Raw genomic sequence first — 26,788 nt, forward strand, 5'->3', positions numbered from 1 at the left:
TGCCAATCAGTATCATCACCTATCAGAATACCGATGAATGGCACCAACACCACCCAGCATGCCAATCAATCTCCCCCATGGCTCCCCACCAACCCTCCTCCCATCCCCCCGACCCTAAGAACTCTAGCTGCTACCATAACCCAAAAGGCTCGTTGGATTATACACTTTACTTAAACATACATGCAACTTTACTGACTTTTATGGAGGTGCGGCAGTAGGCAGTAAATTTATATATACAGTATTTCTCAGTTATGTATCACTTGTGGGAGTTAGGACGCACAACCATCCCTTCTCTTTCTTTCCTTCCACTCCTATCTCCATCTCCTCTCCTCCAGCCATTCCTCTCACCCATGTCTTCGTTTTTGTTTTCTTCATACTGTATTTGCTGTTTATTTCTCTTCGGGGTATCTCCTCTCGCCGTTTACTTCGCCCCTCTGTGAATGTCTTTCTTTTCCCTACAAATCCTCCTTTTCCCTTTTGGTACTCATTGTTCCTGAAGCTATATCCTCCTAAAGAATTATCTCTCCTTTCATCTCAAATCAGCCTATTTTTCTTTCTTTTACTTTCACAGCGGCTTTTTCCCCCTCTGCTGTCTTGTCTCCCTTTTCCACTTTACGCCATATTTTTTCCACCTTATTTTCCCCTCACATTTTACATTTTATTTGTCCTTTCTCTTCACTTTCCATGTTTTCTTCACTTTCCTTCCCCCTTTCTTTTTCTTATCTTCAGCAGTTTAACACTCCCAAGTGTGAAATAATCATAACTGATGAGCCCTGTTACCAAACGCCCGAGCCATCCACCCGGCCAACACGTCCTGCTGGCGTCATCCCTGGACGAGCGCCAAAGCGGTCCCCTTCGTCCCTTAAAGTAAGCTGAATAATTTGAAAAAGATGAAAAAGAGAACTATTCTCCTTGGATGCCCACGATGTCTTGTGTCTCATCTCAGAGTGCCTCCCTATACCTAGACTGACGTTCTTCCTCAGGTATGCACCATCTTTCGACAACCAAATATCAGGAAAGTACATACGCCCTGCAGAGCCTTTTAGAACCATGTTTTTAAAAGTCAGGAACCTCTCCTTGGAGGATTCACTGGGAACAAGTGACTCCCCTCCCAGTTTGCCTGGGAGGAACTGGTATCTACAAAGCCTCTCGGATTATTATTGTCACCATTCCTGTCGCCCTGCGTGACAACAGATGAACTGGTTGGAAGGATCATTCCAGAATACTTTAAAATGGTCGGGCATGGATAATCTAACAAAGTTTCAGGGAGGCATCCATTCAGCAGGTGTATAAGCATCTCAAGGGGCACTACTCAGTCGAGTGTCCTTACTTGGAGCTGGCGGACACTCGCCCCACAAGGGGTCACAGCTCAAGATTGAAGAAGCCGCAAGTCCAGAAAACTGTGAGGGCAAACTTTTTCGGAGTGAGAGTTGTGAACTCTTGGAACAATCTACCAGAAAGTGTTGTGACGGCACCGAGTGTGAGCTCTTTCAAGACAAGACTTAACCAACACTGGAGCAGGTTCAGGTACATTCAGGAGCCGGTGCATGCCCAGTATACTTGCCAACAGTGCGTAACAGAGACGTGACCGATCGCCCAAGCTGCTAACGAGTCGATCATTTGGTGAAGAGGGAAAAAGAAAAAGAAAAGTAACAGAGACGTGACCGATCGCTCAAGCGGCTAACGAGCTGATCAGTGGTGAAGAGGATAAAACAATCACATCCCAAACAGCTAGACCCCCAAGAACAGAACTAAAACAAACCCACAGTGGAGAAGATTGCCTCACATATGCTCGAGAGGACATCAAAATAATGACATGGAGAGGGTTCGCCTGCAAGCAGTGAGTTCTCCTCATGTCAAGGACTTTATATTGGCCACGTTTGGTATTCGCCTCGACCCCCAGGCCTTCCGTGATGGAATATCTCTTCCGTCCTGTGACCCCTATGCACACTTGTTTACACGTGTATCTGTGGCAGCCACGCCCTCGTGTGTGGGGCCTCCGGGTTGGTATGCAAAACATACAGAATGCAGGCACCAATTTGGTCACCTTTTGGCTTTTAGAAGGCGCTGTCCGGGCCTATAAAAGGAACTGGCCGGGCCTATTTAACATTGTCACGAATTAAGAAAAAAAAACAGCTGATAAATGACCTAGTTGTAAAAAAAAAATTCTGTACTTAAGAGCATTAAGTAAAAAATGATTTTGTTTAAGTTGTCCATGAAAAACTTAAGCTCCAAAGCAGCTCGCGTGCTGTTGGGCCTTTGACTGAACTTTGTAATAGCGCCGAAAAGTATAGACTTTCGTATTAAGCGTCCGAGCTAAAAGAAACTGCCCGGGCCTGTAGAAGGATCTATCTCTTATTTTTTTTGTTTTCGTTGTTGGACTAATGTATTATTAACCTTGTTACGCACTTACTTGTTGAAGCGCAGTAATAACATTATAACAACAATAACAATACCGTGGTTATCTGTCACGTGTGTCCTGGAATGAGTCCTTCTGAGACTAGGAAAGTGTGTAGTTAAACAGTGTGACCCTACCAAACATCACAGGTTTCCTCGGGGTACTCTGGTTTCCTCCTGTACTAACACTGTCTGGATAATAAAGTAAATACAAAGCGACAAAAAACAGACCAACTGCCAGAACGGCTAGAAAGCTGATAAGTGGTAACCGATCGCCTAAGCTGCTAAAAAAAAAAAAAAAACAGCTTATCACTGGCGAAGAGGAAAAAATAAAGTAACACTAACTCGAAAAGACACAGGAGGTGGTGCGCATCTCGCTCCTCACTTACACATTCCGCCAACACAAACAAACAGACGACTTCTGTGGCTGTGTTTTCTGATTATCCTTGTGTTACACTGATAACGTTGTAAAATAGTTAATCTGTTGCACGAGAGTTTTTGGTCCAAGTGTGTTTATTTGCTGTTTGTGTCATTCACATTAGTGCTGGGTACATTAAGAGGGAAGATGGAGGACGACTTGGAGTATTTCATAACCTTCCCAACGCCCACCCCGAAGGAGACTCACAAACGGACCGACTCAGGGTCAGTATTAAATTCGTGGTTAAGTTACTCAATGTTTTACCATCATAGGTCACTGTTAGTCTGTTAGGTGAATTTATAGTATCACACGGTTTTTATTTTCTTATTAAAGATAAGCACCTGTATCTCGTAATGTTTACACATTTCTAAGTAATTTTTCTTCTATGATATTTCCACCGGAAATTAAGGATAACTGATATATTAATTTTTCAAGATTATTACTTTCGCTCTGTCACAAGTGTCGCCTTGATTTATTTACTTATGGCGGAGGTGGTCTGACCCCCTGCTCACGCATCGCTCCAAGCCTCCGTCTTCACTCTTTAAGCGTCTGGAGCATGAACAAATGGTTAGGTTAGGTTTTCTTGGTTGGTTGGTAATATAATTTATTTATTCTAAAAAAGAAATCCAACTTTTTCCGTTATGATTGTTAGGTGGAGGGGGGTTATCTAAAAAGCACATGATTTCCGGTGGAAATGAATATCAGATTCATTCAAAACGCATCAAAATACATAGGAAAAACCCTATTTTCAATCTCGAAATAAAGACCAGTGTGATATTATAAATTGACCGTCTGTTAGATTGAAGTTACTGTGCAAGTGAATTTTGGTAATACCTCTAAGCTAACACAACTATTTTTTGATTTTCATCTTGCCTTATAATAGGAAAGTTGGTTTCGACTCTCCAACAGAAGGTAAGAAAATAAGGTAATAGTCTAGACAAGTTACGGTCAAATTTCACTTATGCACCGGTCTTTGTTTGGATATTAGAAATGTTATTTGATGAGTTTCGAACGAATTTGATAATTTCAGCTAGAAATCAATAGTGTTTTAGATAACCCCACCCATCAATCTTAACGAATTGTTTTTTCGAGTAAATCACAAATAAAATACCAACCAACCAAACCTAACCTAATACTATTTTTCTGATGAAACTCTGCAATTGACGTAAAATAATCTCTTATCACAATGTCAGCACAGCTCTTTCCACCTGTTCAGCCATATCTGGTTATTCTGGTACTGAAAAATCAAATCTCCGCTCCCAACGCACCCACATATTGTTCATTGGCTAAGACAAAAAACTCTTGCTCAATTATAAGTCTCCTATCGCTATAGCCAATAAGAAACTCAAACACCACCCCTCCCTGCACATGCGCTGTAGACGCATGTACATTCTGGAGCCATTACATGCCCATTACTTTCTTATCTCACGAAATTGATGAAAACTGCAAGCCTTTTGCAATGATATAAATTGGGGTAAATTTTCATTTTCAACCAATATGGCTCTCAAGTTATAGATTTGCTTAAATTTTATGTTTTTTTTGTCTTTTGTCTGTGGAGAGGACTCTGTAAAGGTTTGCTTGACGGTTAGCAGTATAAATAACGTTAATATCTGAGAACCATTTCTTTATATGCTTATCATGAGAAATGGTCATAACCATAAATTTAAGGTGTACAGAAAGTCTACACAGGTAGACAGTTACATACCTTTTCTTATCGAGTCACCATGAGTCTACCAAAATGTCATTTTTTTCTGCTATGTTTTTGAGATGTTTGTATATTTGTGACCCTGAATTTATTAAAGAAGAACTGCAACACATTCAGTCCATTGCACAAAAACTTGGGTACCCTTCATTGTTTGTTGATCGTTGTTTAAAAGGGCTAAAAAATCCTTTTATTCTACTCAAACTAGACAAGTTCCTACATTTAAGAATGCAGCTGCTCCCCGACTTATGACGGCGTTAGGGACCCAAATCCAGGTCGTAAGTAAAAAATAGTTAAATAATACACGTACATAGAAAATCTAAAATGGGTGTCTCTTTTTCTTCTCAGCACCACAAAACTCACTTTTAAGCTTTCCAGCCATTTTAAAGTGAATTACAAACGAAAATTTTGTCAGTACACAGCGCAATCACTGACGTTGGGACTCGAAAATACGTAATTTGACAAAATTTTGGTAAGACTGAGGCGGTCGTATGTCCGGGTGGTCATAAGTCGAGGAGTAGCTGTATTTTGACTCTACCTTATCGCAGTGAATTTGTCCTGTTAGTTCAGTCCCTTAAATTATTAAACATTAATGTTGTTTTTAAAAACTGTATGACTCAACTATTACTAATATGTTAATTAAGAATAGCCCAACCTTGAATGTAAATGGAAGTGTTCACTGCATTCCATGTAGCAATTGTAATGGATATTATGTAGGTCAGACTGGGAAAGCATTACAACTCAGAATTAAACAGCACAAGTACAATATTAGAACAGCATCTGAAAGCAGTGCACTTATCGTTCATATGAGGAACAATAATCATCCCATAGATTGGGAAAACAGTTTAAAAGTGTATAAATCATCCTGTGTCACAGAAAGACTTCTCGTTGAATCAAGTTTGATTAGAGAAATTAATTCTATAAACCTTAGTGATGGTCAGTACAAAACTGATAATATGTTACACAAATTTATTTGGCAATGGCGCAAGGTTAAAAATGCTTTGAAAGCATTTTAGGTAGATGTAGGATAGATGATTAGTGGGTAATATATTTTTGACCTGACTTAATATGACTAGTTACGTCTTATGTTTGCGGTGGTGGTGGTGGTGGTGTGTGGATTATTGGATGTCATGTTTATGGCCTGACCTCATGTTTTGTAAAGTCACCCTGTGTACATAAGCCTCTCTCAGTCCTTGTAATTCAGTTGCCTCTGACTATGTCTTGAATAAAGACAAGAGCTAAGGTGCTCCATTGTTTCTCTTTTTCCTGTGTGATATTATCAAGATTTACCTTATCCACATCTCCATTGTGGATATATATATATATATATATATATATATATATATATATATATATATATATATATATATATATATATATATATATATATATATATATATATATATATATATATATATATATATATACAGTGACCCCTCGTAACGAACTCAATCCGTTCCAGAAGGGCGTTCGTTAACCGAAAAGTTCGTTAATCGAAACCATTGTTTCAATGGGTTTTTGGGTAATTGGTTCCAGCTCACCGAAAATTTCCTAAATTCAACAAAACTGGTAGAAAAGTTCACTTACTTTGAGGTGTGTATGTAGAAGGCTCCTGGATGATGATGATGATGATGATGATGATGGGAATTAGAATGGGGGTGGAGGAGAAGGAAGAAGAGAAGGCATTGGGGTGGAAGAGAAGTCACCCCATGGCACCATTTCACCCATAAAATTTTAGTTCTCTTGGTGTATTTCAAGATTATTTTCTTTAAATCAACACTGCACTGTATTATATATTGTCAATATGTAAAATAAATTTCAAAATGACCAATAATTTGCTTGGAAACACAGATAAAAAGCGTTTAGTTGAAGAGAGTCTCAAGCAAGATGTTACCGCCAGTGAAAACAGAGAGAGACTAACGCCAGTTTGCTGTGTTAAGAGGCTGGATGCCGCACATTAAACTAGTCACTTTACCTTCAATTATGTTCAATAATTGTTAAAATGACTAAAAAATTGAATATTAAACTTTTAAAATTATTGAATAGTATAAACTTCTTGATATTTACTAAAATAGTAAGGAATTTAAGCCCTAGAACCGATTAATGTATTGGCGGACTGATACTAAAGCTGGTTGCCCAGTCAGTGCAAGCGAAAACATGTTGAGGTCGGTTCGTAAGAAATTCGTTAACGAATTTTTGTTCGTTAACCGAATTGAAGATCCTTATGGAAGGCAATTCGTTAACCAAGTTCATGAAACGAGTCACTGTATATATATATATATATATATATATATATATATATATATATATATATATATATATATATATATATATATATATATATATATATATATATATATATATATATATATATATATATATATATATATATATATATATATATATATATATATATATATATATATATATATATATATATATATATATATAATGATTTCTTACTTAGATAATAATTTGAATAAATTATTTGCAGCTGTGCAGGAATATGCCAATTATATCTATAACAATTTTCTGCAGGGACAACGATGAAGATGATGACTTTGTGTTTGTCAATGGAGCAAATGGGGAAAAAGAACCAGTGGTGTTCCTCCTGGGTTGGCTAGGTGCTCAGGACCACCATCTGGCAAAGTACTGCAGCATATATAATCAAAAAGGGTGAGTTTCTCTGTCATTCTTGAAGGTTTCAATTTGGATAGAGAGAGAGAGAGAGTTCCTTCTCTTCATGCCCATCATGTGGTATTTGGACTTTCATTTTAGCCTAGATCCAGTTGAGTACTTTCCTGGCCCACTGTTGATCTGGTCTTTGTAGTTTGACCTCAGTGCTTTCAGTTACAGCCAATGAACACATGAGCCTATATTGGGTCATCAGTACATTAGATAAGTCAGTTGGATTACTTGGGATTATTTGAGTTACTCATTGGGAACAGTGGCAATTATGCCAATTTTTTTTAGATTGTTGCTGTTAAAGTTGGTGTAATATATTTTCTTTGTATCCCCATTAAGATGAAAATGATTTCAAAAGATAGCAAATTTTCTCTATTTTAAGGATATATAAATAAGTCCACTGCGATCATCTCAAATAAGTTTGGTGGATTCGTCACTGGTCCCCCAAGCACTGTATTTAAGCTCTTCCAAATTCTTTTGAACTGGTCCAAACAAACCAAATGGTTGCAGTGAGGTGACCATTGTGATGGAGTAAAATGTTGGAAAAGACAGAATACATTACTTATCAGATTTATATACTGTATACAGTACAGTATATATTATTTGAAAAAAAAAGAGAATAGATGAGACAGAAACTGACTTTTCTTGAGTATTGATGTCTGACTTATTGACAGTTTTTTGTACAGTATAAAGAAAACACTGTACATTGAACTTTAGCTCCTGACTGATTCATCCCTGCCCTGGGATGTTACAAAGATAAGATGATACTATAGTTTTTGTGATATTAGCTATCAATATGGTTCATCTTTGTTTATTACTTTCCACATGTACTGTAGTGTACTCACTTACGTAAAATTTTTACTTACTGTATTTATTTCTTCCACAGATGTATTACAATCCGCTACACCTCCCCAACATCACTTATTTTTGCGAGACAAAATTCAAAACTTTCCATTGCCCAGAAACTGCTGGCATTGCTAAGAGATATGAGTTTAGATGATCATCCAGTTTTCTTCCACATTTTTAGTAACAATGGATCAATGCTTTATTATTCCTTGACCCAAGCCTTGGCTGAAACAGATTCTCCTAATATCTTGGTCAAAGGATGCATCTTTGATAGTACTCCAGCTCCTAGGCGACTTTATACAGGTAAAACACTTGATTCATATGAAAATAATGTTTTCCTCATAATTCTTTTGAAGAAATATTATTGACAAATATACCCTCATTTCTTTTATGAATATTTAGTAATACAGTAATTGTTTTCTGTGCAGCTGTGCGAGCAATGTACTTTGCGACTTCAGGGCCCATTTGGAAGAAGCTGTGTGCAGCACTGGGGATGGCACTCTATTACCTGAGTTATGGGATATTGTCTGTATTGTGGACTATCATCTCTGGTAAACTTCCCAAACATGCTCCCTGGGCTCTTGTCGAGGTAAGATTTTGTTGTTTCGGATGGAGTCTCAAGAAAGCAAAATGGATTGGTTTTTATTGCAGTACAGTAGTCCGGGTCAGATCCATGACTTTATGAGGGTTGGATTTTGGGTGAACAAAAAAGTCACAGAAGAAATTCAAAATTTTGGCTCAGAAAAAATTCACATTTTCTTAAAATACCACTAACCAGTAAAGTAATACAGAAATACAGTCAACCCTCGCTTTACGCGGTCCCACATTCCGCGTTTCCACGTTTACGCGGTACCCTGCCAAAACCGGAATGCTCACATTCCTCAGTGCGTGTACCCCTTTACGCGGAGAGTGTCTGGCTCGACGCTATTTTTAGATTCGCCCGTCCCGCCTGCTCCTGCCTCCGCAAGCCGCGCGGTAAGGTTGCGCAGTGCATGTCTCTATTGCGTTATCAGTGACGTCATATGACGTATCGGACTGTGATTGGCCATGCATCCCTACCTCCCTCCGCTGCTAGCTGTATTTGGTTTAAAGTAATATGACGTGTCCACCCGGGGGAGGGAGGGAGGGAGGAAAGACGACGCTTGACCTAGCCGCGGCAGTTTCATCCCTCCAGGCCACACCGTGTAATCGTGCATCCATTGTTCTGTAAAATGGCTTCCGCCGGACCACCGCCCCCAGAGAGAAACCTCTCCTTACCTGGACCCAGCCTCCCTAAGCCAAAGAAGACACGACGTTCCTTAAGCTACGAAATTAAGTATAAGATCATACAAGAGTTGGAGAAAGGAACAAGACAGGTTGATCTCGCGCGCCAGCATGGTGTTAACGAGTCTACGATCAGGACAATTAAGAAGGATGCAGCCAAGATAAAGGAGCACATGAACATCACAAAGTCTACAGGTGCTTCTATGATCAAGTATTTCCACAACCAGGTGCTTCTCAAGACGGAAAAATTACTTGTGAGCTACTTGATGCGTCAGGCGCGACGGAACATGGCGGTGGACACGCGCTCAGTTAAGGAGTACGCACGTGAACTGTATGCTGCAGTGTCACGAAAGATGGGAATTACAGAGCCCAAACCCTTTAATGCTTCCTCTGGGTGGTTACAGAGGTTTAAGAAGAGGAACAAGATCACCAATATCAACATTGGTGGTGAAGAAGCTAGTGCTGACCGTGTTGCGGCTTGGGAATTTCCTCCGTTTTTACGTGAGATTATGGAGGAAGGACAGTACACCGACGACCAGGTGTTTAACATGGACGAATCTGGTCTTTTTTGGAAAAAGCTACCTTCCAAGACCTTCTTTGTGAAGAATGCCAGCAAGATTCGGGGCCGGGAGTTGCAGAAGGAGCGCATCACCGTCCTGTTTACCACCAATGCCTCCGGTACCTGTAAGCTCAAGTTATCGGTGATCCACACAGCACGCAAGCCACACGCCTACAAGAGCATGGACATGACCAAGCTAAATGTTCACTGGCTGACCGCACGTAAGGCGTGGATGTTCTCTACACTGTCCCTCTCCTGGTTTGATGACTGTTTCGTTCCCGATGTGAAGAAATTCTGTGAGCAACAGAATGTGCCATTCAAGATTTGTTGCTGCTGGACAACGCACCAGGACACTCGCCCCTATTGTTAGATCGTCACCCCAACGTAAAAGTGGTCATCCTTCCTCCCAACACTACATCTATATTACAGCCCATGGACCAAGAGTTGTGTAAAAGCTGCATTCTCTACTAAAAAATTCAAGCTCCTGAACGACTACACCAACACCAGGGAAGAGTTGCGTAACCTGAGTGACACCACCACCGATAGCAAGAGCGAAGACGACGAGGATCAACAGTTGGCAGAGCAACAAGTACTTTTAAAACAATTCTGGAGAATATTCAACATCACGAAAGCTGTGGATTTCTTGGTGGAGGCATGGGATCAGCTGTCTGTAGCAACTGTTCGTCACGCATGGAGACATGTGTTGCAAGGCATTCCGGCCATTAGGCAGAGTCAATCTGTGACTGGTGAGGTTCAGACTGTTGCAGTAGCAGTGGACCTTGCCAGAGAAGCTGCGCAGAGTGTTACAGCTGCAGGCTTCTCCGAGACCACCAACGACGACATCCTGGAGGTGATAAGGGATCCTGATGTGACTCCCGACGAGATGGTAGATGATGATGACGTCAGTGATGAGGCAGGTGGTGCGTCATCCCAAGAAGAACGCCGCTTATCCCATAGTAATGTTAGGGGTGCCATCGAGTGTATCGAGAAAGTCAAGCTCCTCCTTTCCGACGACCCTGACGCAAACAGGTATGAAATCTTCACTACCCAGCTGTTGCAGACTATGGAGCCCTACATCAAGGTTTATCATGACAACATAAACACCAGCCGTCAGCAAAGCATAACAGAGTTCTTCGCCCGCAACCCACCACAGCCAGCCCAAGCCAGTGATAGTGACAGAGGTAGAGACAGTGATGATGGCTTTGAGGGATTTGTCAGGGAGGCCCTGACAAGTGTGGATGACAGTGATGGTGACTCACCTGAGGGCCAGTAGCCTGCCCTCTGCCTCGGAACCAGCCTCCATTCCCGTACGCCGACCCATCTCTTCTACTAACGTAAGTGTTAACCCCAACCTTGTTTTTTTCTAACCTAACCTTCAGTTTATTGACTGTTCCTTTCTATATTATGTGTGGGTGAATACCATCATAAAGTTAAGATGTTATTTTTAGTAAAACGTACGTATTGTGTCAGGGAAAACGTGGAGTTTGGGGGTCGGCCCGGTCTCTATTTCAATTAATCCCATATGTTATGTTGTTCACTTTACGCGTTTCTCACTTTGCGCGGGCCTCCGTGGGTTGAATTAACCGCGTAAAGTGAGGGTTGACTGCACCAAATGCAGTTTATGGTGGTTGTTAAGTGACAATACATGACTTCCTCAGATTGACAACACAATATACAGTATCATGGCATTATAGGTACAGTAGAGTTTCAGAGTACGCGAGGGTTATGTTCGTGGGATTCACGCGTAAGTGTGAATTTGCGTATGTTCAGGTCCTCCCTGTATTTACAGTACAGTTATCCCCAAGTATTTGCAAATTCATATATTAAAAAAAATATATTAGTGACCCTTTATTCAAGATTCGCGATCAAAATTCAGCTATCCACAGGGCTGTTAGAAATTTTTGACTGAAAGTTGGCAAATGTGCATCTCCCACACTGTGGGTAGTCAGTTCTCTCGTGTGTGCCGCACCATCTTCCTCCTCTCACTCCAACCAGTACATGGATGTGGGAAGGGAATGTGCTGTAGCACCCCAATATTTTGGGTATAAGGTGCTATGACATAGCACCACAAGGTATCTATGACAACAGAAATATTCAGCACCACAAAGTATCTACGGCAACAGAAATATTCAGCACCCCTTGGTAAAATTTTGCTTCTGCAATACTCTGTTCTGGCCCAGTAACACCCAACAATCTCCCCCATTTCATGTCAGGCCAATGTATACAGAACTTCTCCACTTTTAGAGCAAGTCCAATGTCATAGACTTTATTTAATTTACAGTGCAGTGCCTTTTCAGTTACACCATACCCTCGTTAATTCGGATCATTATAATTAAAATTTTGGATTAATTCATATTGTTTTTCAAATATGAATGAAATGATTTGAATACGGAATGAATCTTAAATAACTGCGTGCTTCCGAAAGTTGATTATTATTTTAGGAATACCAGTATATTATGAAATAGATTAAGATAATGTAATTAAATTCAGATATTGTACAAAATTTAATTAAATTAAGATATTGTACAAAACTATGTTTGGGTGTGCAGATCCGGGGTGAGGAGGTGGCGGAGGAGGGCAGGGCAGGACAGGACAACTCACCTCTCGCGCTCCCCTTTGCCATAATTCCCATATTATTTAGGTTCATTTGGTGCCCACATGATAAAATATAGAAAAATAATTAATTTTCCCCCAAAATCCTACACTCAATCCCAGATTAGCTATTGCAGCATAGTATATTCCCAGTCTCTTGTTTACAGAGCAGTAACATCTGATTGTTCCTGTTCTCCCTAACAATGTTGCCTACACACACCATCTCTCAAGCACTGTTGTTGTCACTGCTCCAGAGGGTTGGTGCTAACCAGAGAAACTGTCTTGAGCACTTAGTAAATAATATTGTAGCATATTTATTAGACGTTAATAAATATAATTGTTGTATATAATGCATCTCCATATGCCCTGGTTTACCGGGTATTCACTGATCAGTTGTCTAATTGCAAAAGTAGCCGAATCGAGCCATCGGGTATCACTTGATTTTAAAGTTCAAGTTAGAAAGTAAAATGTTATAAGACAATGGTTTAGTAGTGCTGTGTAAGTTCCTTTTCATGGCACCGCACCTCCTGCCTTGTCACCACCCCTCGCCAGCTCACCTCGCATTGTTTCATTTATTTAATACAGTACAGTACTGTATTATTTACTTTATTATTACTGTATGTACATTTTCTCATTAATAAAGGCGTTTTATTGTGAAAATGACACCTGACCTATTACCTATCTTTTTGGCAGAGTGCTGGGGGATAATGGTCAGCTGTTCCCACAACATAAACAAAGCACTGGAAATTTAAGATGACACAATAACCCATATGGTGTTGAGTGTGAGATTTTTGAAAATGTATTATTTTATGATAACGTTTTATTTACTCAGCAGTCAGCACCAAAACTAACCTTAAATACTGTAATTTGGGAATGAAGGTGAAATTTAATACTACCATTTTATAGGGGTCACAGGCTTAACGGAGCAGAGGGAGGGAGTTGTAGGGTTTCGTGGTATAATGTTGTCTAGCACTCAGGATGGATGGAAACTCGAAGGTGGTTTTCTTGTATAATATAAGTTATATGATAGACAGTCTGGTGCTGGAGGTGCCGTGTGGTGAGGAGCTGCTCAGTAGAGACGTTCGGTGAGTAGCGTGTTGAAGGAGGTAGATGTGCAGGAGCTTCGTTAGAGAAGACGTTGCTTGTTGCTGGCCTCCTGGTTGAATGAAAGCTGGACAGCGAGGAGCTTGCTGGAGGAGGTGTTGCGTGTTCAGGAACCGAGAGCAGAATGAAAGAGCTGGTTGATGAGGACGCTCAGAGAAGGACAGCTGGTGGGTCGCCATGCTCGCTGGCGGGAGCGAGGACCGCCAGGCAGGCGGAGGAGAAGCGACGGCCGCCAGGCAGCGGCGGAGGAGGAGGTGTTGCGTGTTCAAGAGGAGAGGCCAGAATGAATCTCAATGGAGAGACAGAGCTTATATACCCAGCAGCCGTGAGTCATGTAGGGAAAACCCGAGAAGTAACCGGTCTTTGGCTCCATTGCTAGGATACTGCGGCATCTGGTGGAAGGCACGCTAGTTTGGTTGCTAGGGAAGGCGTCGCAGGTGGCCTGCAGCTACGCAGTTTGTAGGGGAGACGTCCACTACAGAGTTGTCTCAGACCTCCAGCCATTCACCCATGATACCTCTCCCACACACAATCTCTTGCCAATTTTAATTTTTCTTATTCACAATAATGAAATCATAAAAAGAGCAAAAAAAAAAATTGCAAATTAGTGTATATGTTGGGCTCAAAAAACGAAAACGACCACAACGCGTTGTGGATGTTTCCAAAAGAACCAGAAATTGATATTTTGCGTCTTGGTTTTACCCAATAGATACAACCTAACCTAATCAAACTCAACCCAAACAAACGTAACCTAACCTTACCTAACCTGAAGCAAAATTTCGCTTTCTGGTTATTTTCCAAACAACCACAATGGGCGGCAGGTCTCTTATTTGTTACTTTGTTATGAACTTCATTGTTCAGTAGCAACTATCGAGTAACTTCCCCTTTTTATGTACTGTAGTTGTTTTAGTGTAAATATCTCCTCTTTTTAAATGTGCAACTAAAAATGTTGGAAGCCAATAGAAAAAAAGTAAGAGCACGGTTTATTTGCATTTCTACCTAAGATAGAGTGGTCTGTGTGTTGCCGACCACCTATCTATGAGGCGAAATGCAAAATTAAAATAGTTGTAACTTTTTCCTTTTCATTTTCGAAAATTTGTATTGCATATTTGGAATGAGATAAAACTACCCCAGAATAAATTATGAAAAGGGGAGGTTACTCAGTAAATCTTGAACTGTAATTTAACCAGTCATTTGAAAGCACTTATCCACACATTGTAAATTTGGGAATTTTAGGCAATAGTGAAGGCCTGTCACTGAATGCCAATACGGCCGGGAGCAAATACCTTTTTTAATCCCCGGATTTTCCTTCTATATAACATAGCACTGCAGTAATCAGTATTGGGTTTGAGCAGTTGCTTCATGCTTGTAGAGAGATTCTCACTGATGAAAACTCTGATTTTGACAATCAAAACAAAATTTTCTCTCGTTTTATGGCAGAGAATGAGACAAGTCCTTTGGTGCCTTAACCATGCCCAGAGACAATGTAGTAGAATGTTTGAATGAAGTTGAAGTAATATTCAGAGTTAAATAGCTGAAGTTTTTGGGTGTAAAAATGTGTCCAAGAAAATTATGACATTAATGGATGAAACAAGATCTATAAATTTATGTACTACTGACTGTAGGTTGCAATTTACTATAGTTTACTGAATATAAAAAGATAATATTTTTGGCTTATATTTAGTAGTTGCTAACACCTACAGTACAGTACTTATATATTTAGTCTTCTATCGGGAGAGGAAAAACTAAAATAATTTACTCTAGCATTTCTGTCTGATGGCGACAGCGTTGGAGAACGGGTTATTTTGGATTGTTGCCATTATGGATGCATCCTATCCCAAGTGGTCATTCACGAGCATGGTCTTCATTCTGAAAATAGACACATTATTGTTTTTGGATCGCCTGTGCTATAACCTGGTGTGCCATTAACGCTATGACGTACTCATAACCTTCAAAATCATAACATTTACATCATAACAATTGCACTATCATATCATTTATATAAAAATAGATGTTAGATATTGCTTATATCCCAATTCAGTCTAAAATTTTCATACATACCCAAATCAGTTAAACATCTGTATCGGCATATCTCTAGATCCATCTCTTCACAGTTGAAGTCGAAACAGCAAATCGGTCTGCGATGGCAACGGTGGCACCGTAAGAGTACGGCTGCACGCGATTCGCCGATTCGCTGAGAGGGTAGAGTAGCGGGTAGATTATCGACTTTTGTGGAAATATTACCTAATTTTCCGAAGTAGATTATCATAGAAAACGGGAACTTTGTATCACAGAAAATGGGAAATATGTACTTTCTGGGAAAGTTGGTTATTTACTTAAAATAAAAAACGAGAAATTTTTATCATAGAAAGTGGGAAATATCTACTTTTCGGGAAAGTTGGTTATCTACTTTCCCGAAAAAGTAGATTATCTACTTTTCGGGAAAGTTGATTATCGAATTTTCGGGGAAGTAGATTATCGACTTTTTGCGAAATATTACCTAATTTTCCGAAGTAGATTATCATAGAAATGGGAAATTTGTATCACAGAAAATGGGAAATATCTACCTTCTGGGAAAGTTGGTTATGTACTTATCATAAAAAACGGGAAATTTGTATCATAGAAAATGGGAACTATCTACTTTCCGGGAAAGTTGGTTATCTACTTTTCCGAAAAGTAGATTATCTACTTTTAGGGAAAGTAGATTATCGATTCTTGGAAAATATTACCTAATTTTCCGAAGTAGTTTATCATAGAAAACGGGAAATTTGTATCACAGAAAAATGGGAAATATCTACTTTCTGGGAAAGTTGGTTATCTACTTATCATAGAAAACGGGAAATTTGTATCATAGGAAATGTGAAATATCTACTTTCTGAGAAAGTTGGTTATCTACTTTCCCGAAAAGAAGATTATCTACTTTTCGGGAAAGTAGATTATCGATTTTTCGGGGAAGTAGATTATCGACTTTTTGGGAAATATTACCTAATTTTCCGAAGTAGATTATCATAGAAAACGGGAAATTAGTATCTGTAATGATTGAATATCAGACCAAAGCTTACAGCCCAGAATTACATCACATAGAACAGCAAGTACACTACAGACCTCGTGGTACCACCACATACCTGGTGGACACACCTCAAGACCCCAGGGACTTGACCTCGCCCGCTAATGACTTGAGTTAGCTGGGTGACCTACAACCTCACCTGGGCATGACCACACCTGGACACAGCTCTCCAGTTCTAACCAGTTTTGTGTTAATTGGTAGGTCAAAAGCCGGCTGTTCCTGGCTCGTATAAAGGCTCGGCAGTCCTGCCCATGGGATCATTCTCATTCTGATTCTGGTTGTCATTCGAACATTCTGAGGAGACGCTCATTACTCTGGAGATTCTCAGAGTCAAGCTCGTCCTCTCCCCAGGTTGGCGGGGAGACTCCCCGACGTCACCAGCTAAGCAGAAGCCTCCCTTGGAGGCAGCCCAGCCAAGCACCCACTGGGCCTACGTCAGGGTACACGTGAGTCTTATCAGAACTATTCCTAGGGTGACTTACCTACTGTGGGAAGTGTATTCATTCATGTTGTGTCCGAGAGTCAGTGTTGAGTAACGTAACAATGTGGAGTACCCCGATATAATAATGATATTAACGTTTCCATGTCACTGAGTGAATTAATAAATAGTTGTATCGAAGAGGTGTTTAAGAAGTTGTCCCTTTAAGAACGTAATATGTGTGTATTGACATACGAGATAAGATAAGCGTATTGACGCTGAGTAAATAACATCCCGGCCACGCTACCAAACTCTTCCTGTCTTTACATTCCTACTCTCTATACTTCCTATATATATATATATATATATATATATATATATATATATATATATATATATATATATATATATATATATATATATATATATATACCCGGTCGGAATTTGCTGGACTTTAATTTCTCACTTGACTTGGGGTTTATTAAAATTTAATAGATGGTAAAGGCAGTGGAAGCGCCCCTTTGAGAAAAATCCCGAACCAGCACAAGAACACTTAAATCTACTACACAAAATGAACTGTCCGTGACCCGTGGAAGGATAGCGTCTGTGACTGGGATGAATGAGACACACTGTAAAATTTAGACACTTATATTCCCTCCAACACTACAAACACAATCAAATAATGGTACACCAATATGCGCACCTCTTAACTTAAACTTTAACCACTACTCTGGGGAATAAAAGTTATACATGACATAGAAATTATTAGAAACACAGGCAACAATAAATTTAAAGTATTAAGAAATGTTAATTGCACATATGAACAGGCCTTAAGGGCTTTCCCAAAATAATATCAGTCACTTAGGAAATGGTACTAAAAAATAAGAAATTAAATACTCCACAATGAATAGGCCTTAAGGGTCTTCAACAAAATAATATCAGTCACTGAGGAATGGTAATAAAAGATAAGAAATTAAATACTCTACAATGAATAGGCCCTAAGGGCTTTCAGCAAAATAATATCACTCAACAAAATTATAGCACCCCAACAGGTGTACACTTCCTAACCTAACCTAACCACTGCTCTGGGGAACAAGGTTATACCTGAGATCAGAATTATGAAGAATTAGAGGCATTAAAAGAATCAAATCACAGTATCACTCTGGTTCCACTTAATGGCACAAACATTCAAAAAAACACTACTATCAAAATTATTTAAGAAATATTAAACTACACACGTCAAGATAATATCAGTCTGAGGAATGGTGTTAACTACACCCGTGATAAGGAAGATAAAATGTTCCTCTAGGTATCTCCTAGAGTCCTAGACTCACGGTCTCAGTGTGTGACCATTAATATACTCAGATAGCCTCAGTGTACTCCCAGTGCGTCCATGGGCAGGAAGAGAGTGAGCCAATCAGACCTTGCGCAGTTGAGAGAAACTTTAGCTTCCCGTTAGCAAGAGGGTTTCACTAGCTGCTCGGGACATGTGGGGTTGTGCACCGGAGTGGTAAGAACTGATCACCCACTGCTGATGCTGGTCCCGTGTCGTGTTAGTTGTCGGGAGCACTCGTTCACTCAAGAGATCCTTTGCTACCCCGCTAAACAGTGACAGGCCTACACTGATCGGTCCAATGGCGACAATCGCCACCCTCAATCATCAACGGCAGTCAATCTCTCGCAGTCAACTCCGGTCAACTCCAGTCAACTCCAATCAACTCCAATCAACTCCAATCAACTCCAATCAAGTGGGTTCTGACGGAAACCCTGAAATGAACTCACTGTTAGCTCTAGTTAACTTTACCACTGCCCTATCTAACCCTGTCTGAGATCGAATGAGACTTACTTGTTATACTGCAATAGCGCAGCACAGGTGACTAGGCCACGTGACTATTTCTGATGGACGCGCGGAACGTCTTGTCTGTGTGACTGCTCTCCGGGACTGGGCTAGCCAGCGTCGTGTCTCCCCAAGGCGCTAGCTTGGGCCTACGTGATATATTTACCGCCTAACTAATAACTCCTTGGGACACCCGTAACATTATTCAGACTGCTAAACGATCTATAATAATTTCAAATTCAATAATAGTCCCTTAACTTCATGAATCGCATCATTATTAATTCGGTAAATCACATTCAATATCATATAGGCCTAGTTCCGCAGTCTCTCGCTACGAGCAGGCAGCGCTCCCTCCCCTCAGATGACCTTGAACGCTCAGTATCACTCATGGCGGGGCATTTGAAATTACTCTGAAATTTCTGAATATTACAATCGACCCCCCTAAAAAAAGACAGCACTGTCCTCATGTGCTGAGAAAACATGCATACGACCCCCCTAAAATTTTGTTCTAAGGACTGCACCTCACCCCTTTTGCTAAATGCAGCATTCCCGTCTTCTCTTCTCTCCTTTTCTCTCCCGCTAACACTCGACCCCCCTAAAAAAAGACAGCACTGCCCTCATGTGCTGAGAGAACAACTTAGAACCCACCTTCAACTCTGTACTATTCCACTCGCAGCTAGCAACTCCATTTCTTCCTAGCCCAACTCAATCCAACCAGAACATCACGCTCCCCTTTTGCCTGGCCCTTAACTAGAGAACCAATGTCAAAATTAATACCAGCCCAAAACAAACATGCTCTCCTTTGGCCTGGCCCTTGAACAAAGAGGAACCAGTGTCAAAAAAAAATACACAGTCCAAAACAAGCATGCTCTCCTTTTGCCTGGCCCTTGAACTAAGAGGAACCAGTGTCAAAAAAAATACTCAGTCCATCTCCAACATGCTCTCCTTTTGCCTGGCCCTTGAGCTAAGAGGAACCAGTGTCAAAAAAAAATACACAGTTCAAAACAAGCATGCTCTCCTTTTGCCTGGCCCTTGAACTAAGAGGAACCAGTGTCAAAAAAAATACTCAGTCCATCTCCAACATGCTCTCCTTTTGCCTGGCCCTTGAGCTAAGAGGAACCAGTGTCAAAACAATACTCAGTCCACGTCTCCGAACCTCATGCCGGCAGACCAACCCTCTGACAATGTACCAGTCCATCTTAGTGAGGCCCTGGACATTACAACCGTACTCTCAATCCCGCTCATGACAGCAACTCAATCCCGCTCATGACAGCAACTCAATCCCGCTCATGACAGCAACCACTACTCAACGCACATCTCTGACCTAACCATCTCTCCAATCCCCTCTGCCCTACTCACAACTCCTCCAACTCACCCCCTACAACCTGCCTTTTCTCATTACCATGCACCCTAAACTGCAATCGGTCGGCTTCGTCTTGTCTCTCAGCTGGAGGGCTCGATCAACCTCTCTGAACTACTTACGTACCCCTATATTTCCCACTTGGACCTCACACTTCCTTGACTGCTGGACGTGTGCCTGACATTCACCCCTTGTTTCCTCCCTGAACCGTTGAATGTGTGCCTGAGACTCCCACTTGAACCTGTTTACCTGTGCTTGATAATCCCTCTTTAGGTCTCCGAACTCCTCTCTCAGCTGTACCAAGGTCCCGCGGCCGTCTCTCTTCCTCCTCATACACATCTCTACTGTCAAGCCTAACCAACTCAGTCCGGGCACAAGGATGAGCATCAGTGCGAGTTCAATCCCTACCATTGCTAACCAACACATGATGGCGTTCATTATCCCAACCACAGTACTATCAGTCACGACATTAAAAACTACGCTCTGCTACCATTTGTAACCGGTCGGAATTTGCTGGACTTTAATTTCTCACTTGACTTGGGGTTTATTAAAATTTAATAGATGGTAAAGGCAGTGGAAGCGCCCCTTTGAGAAAAATCCCGAACCAGCACAAGAACACTTAAATCTACTACACAAAATGAACTGTCCGTGACCCGTGGAAGGATAGCGTCTGTGACTGGGATGAATGAGACACACTGTAAAATTTAGACACTTATATTCCCTCCAACACTACAAACACAATCAAATAATGGTACACCAATATGCGCACCTCTTAACTTAAACTTTAACCACTACTCTGGGGAATAAAAGTTATACATGACATAGAAATTATTAGAAACACAGGCAACAATAAATTTAAAGTATTAAGAAATGTTAATTGCACATATGAACAGGCCTTAAGGGCTTTCACAAAATAATATCAGTCACTTAGGAAATGGTACTAAAAAATAAGAAATTAAATACTCCACAATGAATAGGCCTTAAGGGTCTTCAACAAAATAATATCAGTCACTGAGGAATGGTAATAAAAGATAAGAAATTAAATACTCTACAATGAATAGGCCTTAAGGGCTTTCAGCAAAATAATATCACTCAACAAAATTATAGCACCCCAACAGGTGTACACTTCCTAACCTAACCTAACCACTGCTCTGGGGAACAAGGTTATACCTGAGATCAGAATTATGAAGAATTAGAGGCATTAAAAGAATCAAATCACAGTATCACTCTGGTTCCACTTAATGGCACAAACATTCAAAAAAACACTACTATCAAAATTATTTAAGAAATATTAAACTACACACGTCAAGATAATATCAGTCTGAGGAATGGTGTTAACTACACCCGTGATAAGGAAGATAAAATGTTCCTCTAGGTATCTCCTAGAGTCCTAGACTCACGGTCTCAGTGTGTGACCATTAATATACTCAGATAGCCTCAGTGTACTCCCAGTGCGTCCATGGGCAGGAAGAGAGTGAGCCAATCAGACCTTGCGCAGTTGAGAGAAACTTTAGCTTCCCGTTAGCAAGAGGGTTTCACTAGCTGCTCGGGACATGTGGGGTTGTGCACCGGAGTGGTAAGAACTGATCACCCACTGCTGATGCTGGTCCCGTGTCGTGTTAGTTGTCGGGAGCACTCGTTCACTCAAGAGATCCTTTGCTACCCCGCTAAACAGGCCTACACTGATCGGTCCAATGGCGACAATCGCCACCCTCAATCATCAACGGCAGTCTCAAACGGCAGTCAATCTCTCGCAGTCAACTCCAATCAACTCCAGTCAACTCCAATCAACTCCAATCAACTCCAGTCAACTCCAATCAACTCCAGTCAAGTGGGTTCTGACGGAAACCCTGAAATGAACTCACTGTTAGCTCTAGTTAACTTTACCACTGCCCTATCTAACCCTGTCTGAGATCGAATGAGACTTACTTGTTATACTGCAATAGCGCAGCACAGGTGACTAGGCCACGTGACTATTTCTGATGGACGCGCGGAACGTCTTGTCTGTGTGACTGCTCTCCGGGACTGGGCTAGCCAGCGTCGTGTCTCCCCAAGGCGCTAGCTTGGGCCTACGTGATATATTTACCGCCTAACTAATAACTCCTTGGGACACCCGTAACATTATTCAGACTGCTAAACGATCTATAATAATTTCAAATTCAATAATAGTCCCTTAACTTCATGAATCGCATCATTATTAATTCGGTAAATTACATTTAATATCATATAGGCCTAGTTCCGCAGTCTCTCGCTACGAGCAGGCAGCGCTCCCTCCCCTCAGATGACCTTGAACGCTCAGTATCACTCATGGCGGGGCATTTGAAATTACTCTGAAATTTCTGAATATTACATATATATATATATATATATATATATATATATATATATATAATCATCTTCTATATGAAGTTCTGTCTTATTTAATGGGGCTTCGTCCCCCCCTCCCCGACGGCCTGGCCTGATCAACCACGCCTCGGCTCCTCCCCACCTCTCCCACCACGCCTCTGCTCTGCCCCACCCCGCCGTGCCCCGCACCGGCCTGGACTGGCCTGGCCTGGCCAACCGCGTTCCGCCTTGCCTCCGCTCCACCTCACCCTCCGCGACCCACCCGCCGCGTCCCACCTTGCCTCTGCTCCATGTCACCCGCCGCGCCCCGCCGCCTCCCCACCTCACCCGCCTCGCCGCGTATGACCTCACTAATCCCCCGTCTGTTGTCCCGTAAGCTATGTGTTGATGCTGATGGTTAAGGTAATGTAATATTTCGATGAATGAAGAGCTTCATTCAGTGGATTTTTATGCTAGTATGATTTGTGATGTACTCTTTGATGCGTAGTGATAAATGATATTCAGTGTAGTGAGCAGAGCTTCAGTTCCCGACCCAGCCTAATGAGAATATTGTCGTGATGGAAACCATAGTTGCCAAATATTGAAGTAACACAAAGTAAACTTTTTTTAGGGATGCACTCCAACTAATCCATCATCCCTTTAGGATTGTTTTTCTGTCAAATGTCACACACAGTACCACCCATGGCTAGCCGGACATCAACCACAGTACATACGAACAGAGAAGAAGCAGAGTGATGAAAGCAGCGTGATGAATGCAGCACCCAACCCACCACCCACCACGTCACTTCTTTCAAGTCCTCCCTTGGTCTAAGATTAAGAAGATTTTATATTTTTCTACTTTAGGAAGTTAAGGAGTGTGGAATGCAGCGCCACACAACGCACCCTGGTGAGCCCACCCAGGGAGGGATTCACCACTGTGGAAGGTGTGGGACAGGACAGTCGAGTCTCGCCGACACTCACATACGGAGGGCGACCTCTTGTCTGTGAACCCGGCCCCACACGTCACCCAAGGAGATGACAACCCAAGCAGTGGGCCGGCCTTCATCCCGGCCGGAGGGGGCAAAAGCGCAGATGGAACAGAAAATTCATCTGGAAGATGTTGAAAATGAAGCTGTACAGGAGAAAAGCTCAGATGGAACAGAAAATAAATCTGGAATATGTTGAAAATGAGGCTCTAAACATAGAGGAGGAACGCAGATGGGACAGAAAACTCATCTGGAAAAGTATAGAAACCTGGAGGAAGTGAGAAGAAGTCAGAAGGTGTGGAGACACGACCTACAAGGTGCGGTATTCAAGAAAGAAAGACGTGCTATGTGAAGAAAGAAGACAGAAGAAGTGCTGTGCTGACATCAGAAGAAAGTCGACGATGAAGGACCAACCAACTACCGCTGCTGTCTGCCGGCAGCCCCTATTTTCAGATACCAGATGGATGGAAGACGTGAGCTATGCTGGACCCACACTTATGTACTGATGTTGTTGATGTACAATAAAAAGATAGAACACCCTAACATGTGAAGTAGGAGCATTTTTTGTGTATTGTGAAGTATTTTCTCTAATTGTTGTTGATAGCTACTACAAAGAACGTATTTTTTTAGTCACTTTTTTTCTATGAGTTCATTTGATCAATGTTTTGCACTATGAAACACGATATTGTAGCCATATTACTGACTGAGATGAATTATTATTTTGACATGGGCTGATAAGGAGATGTAATACCTGTTGTTGTTGTTCTGATTTGCAAGTTTGTTTCGGATACAATGCTAGATATGAAGGATCTTTTCATTCTATGTTCACTTACTGTGCTGTGTTTCTTTTTGCTCCTGGCATAGAAGCTTGGATCTTGACGGGAGGTATAGTGAGCTTTGTCAGATCAAACTAGCGCCAGTAGAGAAACATACACCTATGAGATTGTTGTTTGTAAATGTGAGACTATGTTATAGCCCAGGTACTATCTTAGATACTACACGTGATGTTGCTGTCTATATGTGTCATCAGTTCTCTGTGATGGAAGCTGTGGTCTTGGCGGGAGGTGTAATGATTGAATATCAGACCAAAGCTTACAGCCCAGAATTACATCACATATAACAGCAAGTACACTATAGACCTCGTGGTACCACCACATACCAGGTGGACACACCTCAAGACCCCAGGGACTTGACCTCGCCAGCTAATGACTTGAATTAGCCGGGTGACCTACAACCTCACCTGACCAAGACACCTGGGCATGACCACACCTGGACACAGCTCTCCAGTTCTAACCAGTTTTGTGTTAATTGGTAGGTCAAAAGCCGGCTGTTCCCCTCTCATATAAAGGCTCGGCAATCCTGCCCATGGGATCATTCTCATTCCGATTCTGGTTGTCATTCGAACGTTCTGAGGAGACGCTCATTACTCTAGAGATTCTCAGTCACGCTCGTCCTCTCCCCAGATCAGAGACTCCTCGACATCACCAGCTAAGCAGAAGCCTCCTATAGGAGGCAGCCCAACCAAGCACCCACTGGGCCTACGTCAGGGTACACGTGAGTCATCAGAACTATTCCTAGGGTGAGTTACCTACTGTGGGAAGTGTATTCATTCATGTTGTGTCCGAGAGTCAGTGTCCAGTAACAACAATGTGGAGTAACCTGATATAATAATGATATTAACGATATAATAAAGATATTAACGTGTCCATGTCATTTGAGTGAATTAATAAATAGTTGTATTGAAGAGGTGTTTAACAAGTTGTCCATTTAAGAACGTAATATATGTGTATTGACATACGAGATAAGATAAGCGTATTGACGCTGAGTAAATAACATCCCTGCCACGCTACCAAACTCTTCCTATCTTTACATTCCTACTCTATACTTCCTATATATATATATATATATATATATATATATATATATATATATATATATATATATATATATATATATATATATATATACACATATATGTAATCATCAAGTTCTGTCTTGTTATATATCACAGAAAATGGGAAATATCTACTTTCTGGGAAAGTTGGTTATCTACTTATCATAGAAAACGGGAAATTTATATCATAGAAAATGGGAAATTATCTACTTTCCGGGAAAGTTGGTTATCTACTTTCCCAGAAAGTAGATAATCTACTTTTCGGGAAAGTAGATTATCGACTTTTTGAGAGTAAATTATCGACTTCTGTAAAATAATACTATTTTTAAGAAGTAGATTATCATAGAAAACGGGAAATTTGTATCACAGAGAATGGGAAATATCTACTCTCTGGGAAAGTTGGTTATCTACTTATCATAGAAAACGGGAAATTTATATCATAGAAAATGGGAAATTATCTACTTTCCGGGAAAGTTGGTTATCTACTTTCCCGAAAGTAGATTATCTACTTTTCGGGAAAGTAGATTATCGACTTTTTGGGGAAGTAGATTATCGACTTTTGGAAAAATATTACCTAATTTTCTGAATTAGATTATCATAGAAAACGGGAAATTTGTATCACAGAAAATGGGAAATATCTACTTTCTGGGAAAGTTGGTTATCTACTTATCATAGAAAGCAGAAATTTATATGTGAAAATGGGGAAATTATCTGCTTTCCGGGATAGTCTGTTATCTACTTTCCCGGAAAGTAGATAATCCTTTCGAGAAGGAGATTATCGACTTTTCGGGAAGTAGATTATCGACTTTTTCATAAAATATTATCTATTTTTAAGTAGATTATCATAGAAAACGGGAAATTTGTATCACAGAGAATGGGAAATATCTACTTTCTGGGAAAGTTGGTTATCTACTTATCATAGAAAACGGGAAATTTATATCATAGAAAATGGGAAATATCTACTTTCCGGGAAAGTTGGTTATCTACTTTCCCGAAAAGTAGATTATCTACTTTTCGGGAAAGTAGATTATCGACTTTTTGGGGCAGTAGATTATCGACTTTTGGGAAAATATTACCTAATTTTCTGAATTAGATTATCATAGAAAACGGGAAATTTGTATCACAGAGAATGGGAAATATCTACTTTCTGGGAAAGTTGGTTATCTAATTATCATAGAAAACGCGAAATTTTTGTCATAGAAAATGGGAAATTATCTACTTTCCGGGAAAGTTGGTTATCTACTTTCCCGGAAAGTAGATAATCTACTTTTCGGGAAAGTAGATTATCGAGTTTTCGGGGAAGTAGATTATCGACTTTTTCATAAAATATTACCT

General features: G+C 40.8%; 1 protein-coding gene across 2 annotated transcripts in view; it reads left to right on the forward strand.

The window, feature by feature from the left end:
- Window positions 1-2,765: 2,765 nt before the first annotated feature.
- The window catches only part of LOC121871867 (transmembrane protein 53-like), a 38,459-nt gene continuing 14,436 nt past the window's right edge, over window positions 2,766-26,788 (forward strand). Inside the window, exons 1-5 of one of the 2 annotated variants that reach the window (XM_042374442.1) lie at window positions 2,766-3,039; window positions 7,056-7,193; window positions 8,089-8,351; window positions 8,477-8,637; window positions 23,438-25,019. In XM_042374442.1, coding sequence (XP_042230376.1) covers window positions 2,963-3,039; window positions 7,056-7,193; window positions 8,089-8,351; window positions 8,477-8,637; window positions 23,438-23,581 — 783 coding nt within the window. In that variant the 5' untranslated portion in view covers window positions 2,766-2,962 and the 3' untranslated portion in view covers window positions 23,582-25,019. Of the gene's footprint in view, window positions 3,040-7,055; window positions 7,194-8,088; window positions 8,352-8,476; window positions 8,638-23,437; window positions 25,020-26,788 lie in introns of those variants that run through there. The other variant, XM_042374440.1, reaches the window with a different exon arrangement.

Source organism: Homarus americanus, unplaced genomic scaffold (assembly GCF_018991925.1).
Source record: "Homarus americanus isolate GMGI-L3 unplaced genomic scaffold, GMGI_Hamer_2.0 scaffold39675, whole genome shotgun sequence".
Classification (NCBI taxonomy): Eukaryota; Metazoa; Arthropoda; class Malacostraca; order Decapoda; family Nephropidae; genus Homarus; species Homarus americanus.